The 14429-nt window shown below is 40.1% G+C and overlaps 1 protein-coding gene across 1 annotated transcript in view; it reads left to right on the plus strand.

Annotated features, from left to right (window-relative positions):
- The window catches only part of ADAM11 (ADAM metallopeptidase domain 11), a 93831-nt gene that overhangs the window by 21119 nt on the left and 58283 nt on the right, over positions 1-14429 (plus strand). Inside the window, exons 5-8 of the mRNA XM_073683206.1 lie at positions 5235-5329; positions 9909-9969; positions 11136-11190; positions 12274-12329. Of these exons, the coding sequence (XP_073539307.1) occupies positions 5235-5329; positions 9909-9969; positions 11136-11190; positions 12274-12329 (267 nt within the window). The remainder of the gene's footprint in view (positions 1-5234; positions 5330-9908; positions 9970-11135; positions 11191-12273; positions 12330-14429) is intronic.

Raw genomic sequence — 14429 nt, forward strand, 5'->3', positions numbered from 1 at the left:
ATATTATCAAGCCGATGCTCTCAGAAGAGAGAATCTATGCTCGTGTAACCCCGGCCTAAAAATCTTTTTTTCTTTTCATGAATCATAGTTTTCATACTAAAACAAATCTAATATCAAAATAAGTACTCTTGGCAATGCACGCCTCCTACCAGATACATAGGTGTCACCATCCTGTAGTTGTTCGTAATTAATATAGAAAGTAATCACTAATATTACATTGTGAGTAAAAGTATAATTACTGTAAAGTTATTAACACGTCTGCCACCTTAAAAAAATGTCCACCCCTCCCCCTAATTAATTTCAGAAAAGCCGTAATTACATTCTCCATGTAATTACCAAAAAATCTCCAAAATATGACAGTATTCCAAAGGGACATAAGATTCCAAAGACCGTAGAAATAATTACAATAAAATACCATGCATTTAGTATTTCCCAGAATTATCTTCAACTGAGGTCCCTATAGCCACCGGACCCATCTCTCCTAATATTAAAGGTGTATCTGCAGTAGTAATCCCTGTCAGTGGCCTAGAGCTCAGACAGTCCGGAGTGCATCTTTTGCAAGCCCCTAATACCACCCAGAAGGTGATACATTTTTTTTCCTGAGACCCATATCTTACATATACTACTCCTAATATCTATTTGGTCCTTATTTCTATGCCAGATAATTTCATATTGCTTCTCTCTATTCAGAGGACTTTGCCATCCCTTTAAAGATGGAGTTTCTTTTAAAAAATAAACTCATAATTTTTACAGAAAAAAAAAAAATCTTTCGGATTAATCTTTTACATTTTATTTTCTGGATAAATCATGGTACTTCCCATATATATATATACAATATGTAAATGATCTATATGTAATAATATGTAATGACAGAGGAGTCGGATAGAGGCAGCTGGGGGATATGATACTACATACTAGTGTAGATGGTCATCCTGCTCATGGTCTGCAGAAAGATGACTGACCTTCTCCCTCTATAGTCATAGTAATAACTGCCATTATTGTTTGTCCCTTGGTATCTGTACCAAGAATGCTAAGAAATCGTTGAATACATTAAGGCTTTTTACAGAAGGACAAGTGCAGTAATTTTTTTATCCTGGGAGAAATGTCCTGTGTGCCCACTATGCGTTTTTTAAGCGTTTCTGCAGCGGCATTTCTGCTGCAGAAACGCTTAAAAAACGCTTGGCAGAAGGTCTGCAATGTTCCCCAATGATAATCCGCATGTGCTGTGCACATGCTGTGGAAATTTCCGCTGCGGATTATCATTGCGGAAAAATCCGCTGTACTACCAATTATTTTGCGTAATCGCGGCGTTTTCTCTGCCATTGACTTGCATTGAATAGCATAATATCCGGATCACTACATGTGCACATGCGGATATCATGCGGTTCAATGTGTGGAGACTCTCCTCCAGACCCGGGTACCATAGTACCTGTAAAAAAAGAATTAAAATAAAAAATGTACATTATACTTACCTTCTGATGGCCCCCGGTCTCATCAGCGATCCGTCCTGGCTTCCCGGCAGCTCGCGATGGTCTAAAAGGACCTGCCATGACGTCATTTAGTCATGTGACGGGTCATGCGACCGCCGACATCGGCGGTCGCGTGACCCGTCACATGACTAAATGACGTCATGGCAGGTCCTTTTACACAACCGCGAGACACCGGGGAGACCGGATGTAACGGATAAGGACACTGGGGGCCATCAGAAGGCAAGTATAATATTTATTTTTTTCCATTATTTTATGGTCACACTATATAAATCCATGCCGTTTGCATGGATTTATATAGTGTGACCAAGTTGTCAAGCACTTTTCCAAGTGATGCTAAAATCGCTTGGAAAGCTCTTGACAACCCGCATGCGAAATTGCATGTGCAAAACGCTTCAATTACGCTTGTCCCTGACAGGAAAAACGCATGTACAATCCGCATGTACAATCCGCATGTACAATCCGCATTGGTTTTTTTGCCAGGGAGATGCAGAAACACTCAGGAAAAATCCGGAGCATTTCTGCATCGTGGGCACATAGCCTCAGTGTTCGCCTCCTGTTATCCATGATAACTCCATGACCAGTAGAATAAAATCTAAACTCTGAACATAACACAGACCATTTTCTGGTATTCAATCATTTTCACAGAAGATAAATGGGTCACGTAGAGAATCTGCATTCACTATGTGCCACTCTACAGCTTCTTATTCTGCACATCCTCTTTCATCCGAGGCAGGACTAATAAATGAAGGTTCATTTTACCTCAGGCCATGTTCTGTGGTAGGTGGAGAGAGACCCAGATATTGTTTTAACATTATTTCTGCTCCACTTAAACAGTTGGATCCATTATATAACAAAACGCTACGTACTACCATAGAGGACATGTAGTCAGTACATGTGAGTGTAACAGGGGAAGGAATATTTTTGATGTTTGCATTTTACCAATGACCTGTTAAAAAAAATATTAATCTCTGAATATAAGATTTCTCTGTGTAGATAGACTTTGTAAACTTTACAGCTCCAAAAATGAAAACAGCACAAATGAATAACAAAACAGTCCTTTCTCTGGGTAAAGCATAGTAAATCAATGGTTTCATCAACTTGGTATTACAAGCACTTCTCAGACTCTAGCATAGACTATCCACCATAAACAGTCTTTCTCCAGCTCCAACACAAAACACTCTGCTGAGCTATTCCCAGCTGCCAGTTATTTAGGCCTGTAAGACCCAGACTGGAGTATGGGAGCAACCTCTCCCACCCAGGCTCTTTTGGTCACTCCTAAATCCCGGACCCAACATCCAGTCAAAATAAAAAAACATTTCAGTAACGCATACCTGCCATCCAGGACCTTACCTTCTGTTCTGCTTTCATGCGACGTATATATGGTGATTTACCAGGGCATAACCAAATGGAAAAAAATTTACTCACGCATTTTAGTCAGGAGCAGAGGGCATCTGTTACCTCAGGGACCTCGCCTAAACTTAAAGAGTTATTCTCATCTCAGCCTTTCAAAGCTCACAAAGGAATAACTTCTTATAGGTGCCGGTCACCAGATGTGGGCAACCTTGTACTTTACTATTTCTGTTACCTCATTATTTTCTATGTTTTGTAGCCATGATGGCTGGCACCTATAAGCAGTTACGGTATTTTTTTCTTGGCCATGGAAGGCTGAGATGAGAATAGCAGGTTATAGATTGGGGTCACAAAAGTATTTGTTTGGTCACATTTTGTTGGCAATTATGGTGAAGAAATTATGGAACCCAGGTTCTTTACATAAAATAAAGTTATTCTATATGGAGCACTATATGGTTGTGTGGCAGTATATGACACTGGGTCTGTTACACTTCACTAACATGGCAGAGAAGTGTGATGAAGCTTCAGGTTAATTTTTCTGGGCGAAAGATGTTTCTAGTGTTTACATTTCTCAGTTTGCCCCTTTTGTGAAGGTAATTGCACCTTTTTTTATTTTTATCTTCTACCAATAATGAGACAAGGTATGTTTCTCGGACTCCTTGTCATGTAACTGAAGCTACACTGCAGTGATAAATCACAGCTCTATGGTTATGTAGCAGAGCTAAAAAATAGCCAGAAAGCAAGCAATGAGGAAAATACCGACCTACATATATACAGTACATATACACCTATATATTTTACATTTGTAAGTATAGGACTGGACAGTTACTTTAATGCCTGCCTAATAATCTAGCTCCTGGAGTAGTTCAATTTGGCTTTTTAGTTTTTTTTTCTGATTAAAAAAAGATGCCTTTTTTCCCCAGAAACAGTGTCACATCTGTCTTTAACGCCTTACCAACATCCGCCGTTCATGTACGGTGCAAGTCGGTAGCGGGTGTATACCCAGCAGGTAATGTCTGCGTGTTACAGTCAGGATCTGCCTCTAACAACCACGGGTGGCACAAAGCATCGGCTGTGACTGTTACACTGCTAAATGCCTCTGTCAAACTCTGACAGCGGTAATAGCAACGCTCCGGCAGGACGACGGGTCAGTCCATACGTGATCGCAGGTCGCCGATGGGTTGCTATGACAGGCAGGAGTCTGTTGATGACCACCGTGCTTGTCATTGTGAAGCTCTCTTTGAACCTAGCCTGTGGCCGTGCTTCAAAGGAGACCGTGATTTTCAGTGTATGCAGCAATACTGTGGCATTGCTGTATGTAGCATAAGCGATCAAACAATCACATGTTCAGATCCCCTAAGGAGATTAATAATTACAATAAAAAGTAAAAAAAAAAAATTGAAATCACCCCTCTTTACGCCCATTAAAAATAAAGATAATAATAATAAAACACATATGTGGTATCTCTGCATTCAGAAAAGTCAAAACATATAAATAATTAGTCCGATCAGTAAAAACCCGGAACAGAAAAAATTCAAGAACTCCAAAATTTAATTTTTTGGTCTCTGCAACACCACATTCTAACAAGCGATCAAAATGTCATATCTATCCCAAAATGATATCAATAAAATCGTTGTCCCACAAAAAATAAGCCACCACGCAGCTCCATCAACTGAAAAATTAAAACGTTATGGCGACACAAGCCAAAGAATTTTTTTTTAAGAAAAAATTCCTATTTTTTTTGACCATTAAAATAATAAAAAAACTCGACATGTTTGTTATCACCGCAAGAGTACTGATGAGAATTATACTGCGAGGTAATTTTTTCCACACTGTAAAAAACTGTTCCCGAAAAACAATGTAAGAATTGCATTTTTTTCACAGTTTCACCACACTTGGAATTTTTTTCTCGTTCTCCAGTATACTATGTGGTAAAGTGAATAATGCCATTCAAAAGTACAACTCGTCCTGCAAAAAAAAGCCATCATGTGTCTATGTGGACAGAAAAATAAAAAAGTTATGGCTCTGGGAAGATGAGGAGGAAAAAACGAAACAAACGGAAATTGGCCTCTCAGGAAGGGGTTAAAATAAGTCTGATATTGCAGTCCAATTCCATTTAAAGTAGTGAGAAATGAGATGCAATACTAGAGATAGCACTATTTTCTTATCCTAGACAATCCCTTTAATTTTAATGTTCTCAGGTCCATTATAGAGCTTTCAACATTTTATTTCAAGTTAATTAGGAAAAGTAAAACCAAAAGAACAATGTGTTTTAGTTCCTATCGTTTTATTTTGCCATGATGATGACATGAAAAATGTTGATATCCATTCCCTTTCTCTTGGTATTCTATAGAATTTTATTTTGTTTTTATGGCGAACACTTTTATGTTCCAGACTCCTGGTGAAGCAGGTGATCATTGTTACTACAAGGGCCATGTGCGCGGGTATGAAGAATCATGGGTGGCAATCTCCACCTGTCATGGACTCACGTGAGTGTAGTATTGGATTGTTTTTTGTGCACACAAGTAATTATTCCCTGCGCTGTGACTTGTGTCTCCAGGACCATTTGGTGACAGCAGGAGGTGTGTGGGGGTGTTAGAACAGAGCAGGATGTTTCTGTGAAGCTCTTGGTTCACTAAGTGCTGGAATCTCTGCTGTTGATGTTGACTGTACAGATCTGGAATTAGGAAGAGAAATGTGACTGAGGACGTCATCGTTTCATACTCTCCATGAACTGAGCATAACAATCATATTAATCCAAATAAGTTAAGTGAGCATAACTCTGTAACCAGTGATAAACATAAGACAGAGGGAACCCCATAGCAAACCCCTAAATGGGGATCTCTGCTGGGCTTGCATTATCCACTTTCCAGGCGCTGCTCCACATCAACGTTATTTTGTCTGTGCATGCTGCAATTTATTTTATCATTTATGTAATTGGAGGACAGCATAGTGTAATAGCTGAGACACAAATTTCAGGGATGTGTCACTTATTAGGCTGTGTGCTGTTCTTTCAATACAATGAAGGTTTTATCACCAGGACATTATCACTGCCAGGACTGGTGCGTCCATGAGCAGTTGTCCATCTACGACCCCTCCTCTGATAAACAGTTCACTGTCAATTGACAAAGTTCACTACTCACCTAACTAAAATCTTCAACCTCTCCCTCTCTTCTGGTATCTTCCCCTCCACCTGCAAACATTGCATCATTACTCCATTATTAAAAAAGCCCTCTCTTGACCCTTCCTGCACAAACAACTACAGACCAGTCTCCAATCTCCCCTTCATCTCTAAACTTTTGGAGTGCCTGGTCTACTCCCACCTTACCCTTTACCTCTCCATTCACTCTCTTCCAGACCCATCACAGTCCGGCTTCCGCCCCCTACATTCTACAGAAACTACGCTCATCAAAGTAACCAATGACCTTCTGACAGAAAAACTTAATGGTGACTACTCTCTACTTGTTCTTCTTGACCTCTCTGCAGCTTTCAACAACATTGACCACCACCTCCTACTCTCTATGCTCCACTCAATCGGCATAAAGGACAATGTTCTCTCCTGGTTCTCTTTCTACCTATCTGACCTCTCTTTCAGTGTATTGTTCGCTGGCTCCACTTCTTCCCCCCTTCCTCTCACTATTGGGGTTCCTCAGGGCTCAGTCCTTGGCCCTCTTCTCTTCTCTCTCTACATAGCCCCAATTGGACAGACCATCAGCAAATTTGGCTTTCAGTACCATCTTCATGCTGATGACACATAACTATGCACCTCATCCCCTGACCTCACCACCGCTGTACTACAGAACACCAGTCACTGGCCGCAGTTTCCAACATCATGTCCGCTCTCTATCTGAAACTCAACCTTTCCAAAACTGAACTTCTTCTGCTCCTGCCATCTACTCACCTCCCTAAATCTGACATCTCCCTCTCTTTGTGTGGCACCACATTAACACAGCAGGCGCACAGTCTGGGTGTTGTGTTTGACACCTCCCATATACAATCTCTTTCCCGCTCTTGTCGCTTGCACCTGAAGAACATCTCTAGAATCCGCCCCTTTCTCACCTTGGAAACAACAAAAACCCTCACTGTTGCCCTGATCCACTCCCACCTTGACTACTGTAACTCTCTATTAATTGGCCTCCCCCTCACTCGACTTTCCCCTCTCCAGTCCATCCTTAATGCTGCAGCCAGGGTCATCTATCTGGCTAATCGTTACTCAGATGCTTCCGCTCTGTGCCGGTCATTGCACTGGCTGCCCATACATTATAGGATCAAATTTAAATTGCTTGTTTTCACCCACAAAGCTCTCCACAGTGCGGCACCCCCCCTGCATCTCTTCCCTCATTTCTGTTTATCGGCCTACCCGTTCTCTACGCTCCGCAAGCGACTTTCAACTAACATCCGCACTAATCCATATCTCCCACTCCCGGCTTCAAGACTTCTCCCGAGCTGCACCTATTCTTTGGGATGCTCTACCCCAAGAAATTAGGATGCACCACAACTTACACAGTTTTTAGCCGCTCCCTAAAAACACACCTGTTTAGGGCGGCCTATCACATTCCCTAATAAAAGTCCTTTTATATTCTTATAGCCCATTCATTATTTCTCCAAACATACAGTACAGACCAAAAGTTTGGACACACCTTCTCAGTTAAAGATTTTTCTGTATTTTCATGACTATGAAAATTGTACATTCACACTGAAGGCATCAAAACTATGAATTAACACATGTGGAATTATATACTTAACAAAAAAGTCGGAAACAACTGAAAATATGTCTTATATTCTAGGTTCTTCAAAGTAGCCACCTTTTGTTTTGATGACTGCTTTGCACACTCTTGGCATTCTCTTGATGAGCTTCAAGAGGTAGTCACCGAAAATGGTCTTCCAACAATCTTGAAGGTGTTCCCAGAGATGCTTAGCACTTGTTGGCCCTTTTGCCTTTACTCTGCGGTCCAGCTCACCCCAAACCATCTCGATTGGGTTCAGGTCTGGTGACTGTGGAGGCCAGGTCATCTGGCGTAGCACCCCATCACTCTCCTTCTTGGTCAAATATCCCTTACACAGCCTGGAGGTGTGTTTGGGGTCATTGTCCTGTTGAAAAATAAATGATGGTCCAACTTAACGCAAACCGAATGGAATAGCATGCCGCTGCAAGATGCTGTGGTAGCCATGCTGGTTCAGTATGCCTTCAATTTTGAATAAATCCCCAACAGTGTCACCAGCAAAGCACCCCCACACCATCACAACTCCTCCTTCATGCTTCACGGTGGGAACCAGGCATGTAGAGTCCATCCGTTCACCTTTTCTGCGTCGCACAAAGGCACGGTGGTTGGAAACAAATTTGGACTCATCAGACCAAAGCACAGATTTCCACTGGTCTAATGTCCATTCCTTGTGTTCTTTAACCCAAATAAGTCTCTTCTGCTTGTTGCCTGTCCTTAGCAGTGGTTTCCTAGCAGCTATTTTGCCATGAAGGTCTGCTACACAAAGTCTCCTCTTAACAGTTGTTGTAGAGATGTGTCTGCTGCTAGAACTCTGTGTGGCATTGACCTGGTCTCTAATCTGAGTTGCTGTTAACCTGCGATTTCTGAGGCTGGTGACTCGGATAAACTTATCCTCAGAAGCAGAGGTGACTCTTGGTCTTCCTTTCCTGGGGAGGTCCTCATGTGAGCCAGTTTCTTTGTAGCGCTTGATGGTTTTTGCAACTGCACTTGGGGACACTTTCAAAGTTTTCCCAATTTTCCGGACTGACTGACCTTCATTTCTTAAAGTAATGATGGCCACTCGTTTTTCTTTACTTAGCTGCTTTTTTCTTGCCATAATACAAATTCTAACAGTCTATTCAGTAGGACTATCAGCTGTGTATCCACCAGACTTCTGCACAACACAACTGATGGTCCCAACCCCATTTATAAGGCAAGAAATCCCACTTATTAAACCTGACAGGGCACACCTGTGAAGTGAAAACCATTTCCGGTGACTACCTCTTGAAGCTCATCAAGAGAATGCCAAGAGTGTGCAAAGCAGTCATCAAAGCAAAAGGTGGCTACTTTGAAGAACCTAGAATATAAGACATATTTTCAGTTGTTTCACACTTTTTTGTTAAGTATATAATTCCACATGTGTTAATTCATAGTTTTGATGCCTTCAGTGTGAATGTACAATTTTCATAGTCATGACAATACAGAAAAATCTTGAAATGAGAAGGTGTGTCCAAACTTTTGGTCTGTACTGTAAATCTCCACCAAACTCCATTGAAACCAAAAGCACTACAAATACTGGCTGGTGATAACCTCACGCAGCCTTTATCTATCCCTCATCTCCTCAAGATGGCTGTACCATCTTTGTAAATAAGCTCCTGTATTTTGTTTCACCCCCACCTCATTGTAGATTGTAAGCTCTTACGAGCAGGGTTGTCATTATTTTTGCTTTAATAATTGTATTATCTTTAGCTATGTTACTTATGACTGTTGTATATGAACCTCTGAATTGTAAAGCGCTGCGGAATATGTTGGCGCTATATAAATAAAGATTATTATTATTATTACACAGAGTGCCTGGTGGGGGCGAGGGCAGCTTTCTGAGCTCTGCTATATCTAAGCTCTGCTACATCTAAAAACTCTGATTGTGTCACAACTGCTGCACCCAGTAAACTAAGTGATACATCGCTGGATTCAGGGTCTCTTTTCCTACATCATGTTTCTCTCAGACGAGGTTGCAAAAACCTGGTGACAGATTCCCTTTAAGAATGATGTAGCCTGAATTTTTGTTACCATGTATGTGTGTTGTACAAATGTTTTTGTCTCGTCTCTGATTCTCCACTCTGTTGTATGTTTTGGAAAATGTAAAGAGGTAGTTTTTTTTATTTTTAAGAATGAACCTATGTATTCTAAAAGAAACACCTTTGTGAGCCCCTGTACTGTCATGGATATACTGTAGCCTCTCACATTATTGGACTAATAGAATCTCAGTAGTGGTTTTGTGAAGTATTAGTAGTAATAGAACAATGTAATCGGATCATTGTCATCTTTATGTATTTTAATAATTGGACCCTTGTTTTTCTTACAGTGGAGCATTTTCTGACGGAACGTTCACTTATACTATATACCCCCAAAAGCAAAAAACCAAGGTAAAAAATCCGTCCATCCATTACGGTATTTACCCCACAGCATCCAAATAATACAGTAAAATGTGGAGTAGTTACATGACCAGCAGTTAATATTTTACAGAAATGGGATAAACAGTGGAAGCTTTTATTTTTACACTGTTCACACTACAGGTTAAATAGCATGATAACTTAATATTGTGGGTCTTTCTACCACTGTTTTTTGGGTTTTGCTTTTATGCCGCTCATTGTGTGGTAAAAATTACCTGAAAACGTGATTGTCTGATTATGGCAATACCAAACTTGCATCAATTTTTTTTTTACTATTTAAGTGATGAAAAAAATTCTGATTATTGTAAAAAACAAAAACTTTTTTTGCCTTGTGTTGCCATTTTCAAAGCCAATAACATTTTTGTTCTTCTGTTACTGGGGCTGAGTGAGGGCTTATTTTTTTGCGCTGATGTTTTCATTGATACCAATTTTGTGTACATGTGATGCTTTGATTGCTTATTATTACATTTTTTGTTTAGAGAGGTGTGGCGACATAAAAAAACCACAATTCTGATGTTTTGATTTTTTTTTCTTAACGGTGTTTATCGATTGGGTTGATTAATTTTATATTTTATTAGATCATACTTTTACAAACATGGTAACACCAAATATGTTTATTTACCAAATATGTTTATTTTTTTTTTACTTTACTTATTTCTAAAGAGGGGTGTGATTGGAACTTTTATAATTTCCAACATTATTTTATATTTTTAAAAAGTGTTTTTATTTTTTACTATATTTATTAAGTCCTCTGAGTGGACTTGAACCTCACTTGTAATACATACTGCAATACCACAATTGAAATGAAAATGTCGTTCATCTACAGCTGGGCTTCACAGGAGGATTGTCCGCAGACCCCCAGCTGTCATAGTAACCTATCAGTCCCTTGCGATGGCATCACATGGGGCTGATGAGAGTCGGTGGGCAGTCGATGGAGAGTCACATAGGGAACCCCCTTCCCTTAGATGTCCCTGTGGCTTTTGACCTCAACATACAAGGGGTTAGTCCAGGACCCAAGACAGCTATTGCTTTGTCTAGTCCCAGGCAGGACATCTGGAACATGTCATGAACTCCGTCCTGAATTACTAATAGTTGGATGATTAAATCCACAATGGCTGATTTTTTGTTTCTCTTTGCAGAACTCTCTTCCATGGCCACATGTGATTGAGAAGGCAAGAAAATGCACAAAAACAGGTACATAAGCATTTGCAACAGCATTCATTTAACATAGAATATTTATAGAAATGTTGCAGAAATGAATCACAGTTCAGAGCTGGCAGTTTCTATGAGGCATACAAACACAAAACAGTCAACTATGTCAGTAGGAAAATGTGCCATGTTTATATGCAAGTTCAAGTTGTTGTATGAGTTTTGGGTTTTTTTCATTGCCACTCTTAGTCATAGGCTGTATTATCTAGTATTACAGTGAATAGGAATATTCTGCAGTAAAAGACACAGCCTATATACAATAGTGGTGGAGGTGCTGTGAATTTTTTTTTTTAACTCCTTTAAATAACGCAACATTTTTTACAATACTCTAAAATTTTCATGTATCCAAAGTGCTGTGATGTCACAGCCTGCTATATGAATATAGAAAAGATGGGGATATACCCTGCTATTAGAGTAATCTTGGGGTGATACAGTATGTAATCTGATAATTTCTGCACACAGATTTACATACAAAAAATCTTATGTACACCCAAACATATAATAAAAAAAATATAACAAATTTATTAAATCAAGAATACAAAACATGCCACGCAGATATAAAAAAAACACTTAAAAAAACAAACATAGACATAACCCCTTATGTGGTCAAAGGGGGGAAGCCGTATAACCTATATACGGGATAAAATCATTAACACAACAGCACCTCTAATACCAAACTGATGTAATATAAAGTGACACAGTAATGAAGCAATAGCGTCATTGTCCGATACACCAGCGCATACATAACAAATGTTGCAGAATGAATAGGAATCAAAAACCAACAATGCAAAAATCCAACATACAAATATAAATTAGGAGATGAGCCAATACCTGAGAGAGGGTAAGGAGGGCCAGGAAATGCAGGGAGATCAACCCCACACTTTACACTTCTCACTAGTGTAGTTTTCATTGGGGTAATGCATGGTTATTAAAAAAAAAAAATCACAGATGAAGGTCTTTGTTGACCCCTTCTACTGCTTTTTGCTTTTGCAGATTAACTTTTCTGTTGATCACAGATGACCCTGGTACTTTGCTGTTTTTCATCTGTCATCTTTTTAATTCCCCCAGGCTGTATGCATCTTCAAGAAATTCCCAGAAGCTCAAAAATACGGAGGAAAAGGCAGGTTGGTACAATGAGGACGTGCTATTTAACTTTCTTTTACTGGTTTGCAGTGCTTTTTTTCATGTCCATCTGTTGCATAAAGAGCTCAAACTTTTACATGGGATACAGACTGCTGGATGAACTATTTGCAGAAGAGATTCTAAAAATTTGAGTGCCTTTCCCAACCCACACCTTTTTCAATCAATTTCCAGTTTTGTCTGAAAAAAATGCATTCGAAATCTATGCAAATATATCCCATATTGCCACTGAACTTAAAGGAGTTTTCCAGGACTAATTTAGTTTTCTTCTTATAGGCCTAAGAACTGACTAGCAGATACAGGTGCTTCTCACAAAATTAGAATATCATCAAAAAGTTAATTTATTTCAGTTCTTCAATACAAAAAGTGAAACTCATATATTATATAGAGTCATTACAAACAGATTGATCTATTTCAAGTGTTTATTTCTGTTAATGTTGATGATTATGGCTTACAGCCAATGAAAACACAAAAGTCATTATCTCAGTAAATTAGAATAATTAACAAAAAACACCTGCAAAGGCTTCCTATGCGTTTAAAAAGGTCTCTTAGTCTGTTTCAGTAGGCTCCACAATCATGGGGAAGATTGCTGACTTGACAGATGTCCAAAAGGCATTCACTGACACACTCCACAAGGCGGGTAAGCCACAAAAGGTCATTGCTAAAGAAGCTGGCTGTTCACAGAGTGTTGTATCCAAGCATATTAATGGAAAGTTGAGTGGAAGGAAAAAGTGTGGTAGAAAAAGGTGCACAAGCAATAGGGATAACCGCAACCTTGAAAGGATTGTTAAGAAAAGGCCATTCAAACATTTGGGGGAGATTCACAAGGAGTGGACTGCTGCTGGAGTCATTGCTTCAAGAGCCACCACACACAGACGTATCCAGGACATGGGCTACAAGTGTCGCATTCCTTGTGTCAAGCCACTCATGACCAGTAGACAACACCAGAAGCATCTTACCTGGGCCAAGGAGAAAAAGACCTGGACTGTTGCTCAGTGGTCCAAGGTGTTGTTTTCAGATTAAAGTAAATTTTGCATTTCATTTGGAAACCAAGGTCGCAGAGTCTGGATGAAGAGTGGAGAGGCCACAATCCAAGCTGCTTGAGGTCTAGTGTGAAGTTTCCACAATCAGTGATGGTTTGGGGAGCCATGTCATCTGCTGGTGTAGGTCCACTGTGTTTTATCAAGACCAAAGTCAGTGCAGCCGTCTACCAGGAAATTTTAGAGCACTTCATGCTTCCCTCTGCCGACAAGCTTTTTAGAGATGGAAATTTCATTCTCTAGCAGGACTTGGCACCTGTCCACACTGCCAAAAGTACCCATACCTGGTTTAAAAACAACAGATAAGAGCCACCAGACCCAACAATGCAGACGAGCTGAAGGCTGCTATCAAAGCAACCTGGGCTTCCATAACACCTCAGCAGTGCCACAAGCTGATCGCCTCCATGCCACGCAGCATTGATGCAGTAATTGATGCAAAAGGAGCCCCGACCAAGTATTGAGGGCATTTACTGAACATACATTTCAGTAGGCCGACATTTTGGATTTTAAAATAATTTTTCAAGCTGTTGTTATAAGGTATTCTAATTTACTGAGACAATGACTTTTGTGTTTTCATTGGCTGTAAGCCATAATCATCAACATTAACAGAAATAAACACTTGAAACAGATCACTCTGTTTGTAATGACTCTATATAATATATGAGTTTCACTTTTTGTATTGAAGAACTGAAATAAATTAACTTTTTGATGGTATTCTAATTTTGTGAGATGCACCTGTAGTTGCTAACTACTGCCTGTTCTGCCCAGCGCCTGCTCAGAGTGGTCACAGACCACTCCTGTCGGCGATTCTGATGCTTCACGGCAGCAGAGCCGCTGTCAATCATGAGGACATTGGCAGTGATGCCCCGTCAACTGAGCAGAGCAGAAGAGAAGCAGTTGCTCTGTCGATGTGACATTGGATTGCTGGCTGTCAGTGCATGAGTGCAGCGCCAGAAACTCCCATCAGTACATGACTCCAGTGCCAGAACCACCGTCAGCACACGAATGCAGCGCCACAACCACCATCATCAGTGCATGAGTGCA

The sequence above is a fragment of the Phyllobates terribilis genome, unplaced genomic scaffold (genome assembly GCF_046119375.1).
Source record: "Phyllobates terribilis strain yellow unplaced genomic scaffold, ASM4611937v1 Scaffold_5__5_contigs__length_657084704, whole genome shotgun sequence".
NCBI lineage: Eukaryota > Metazoa > Chordata > Amphibia > Anura > Dendrobatidae > Phyllobates > Phyllobates terribilis.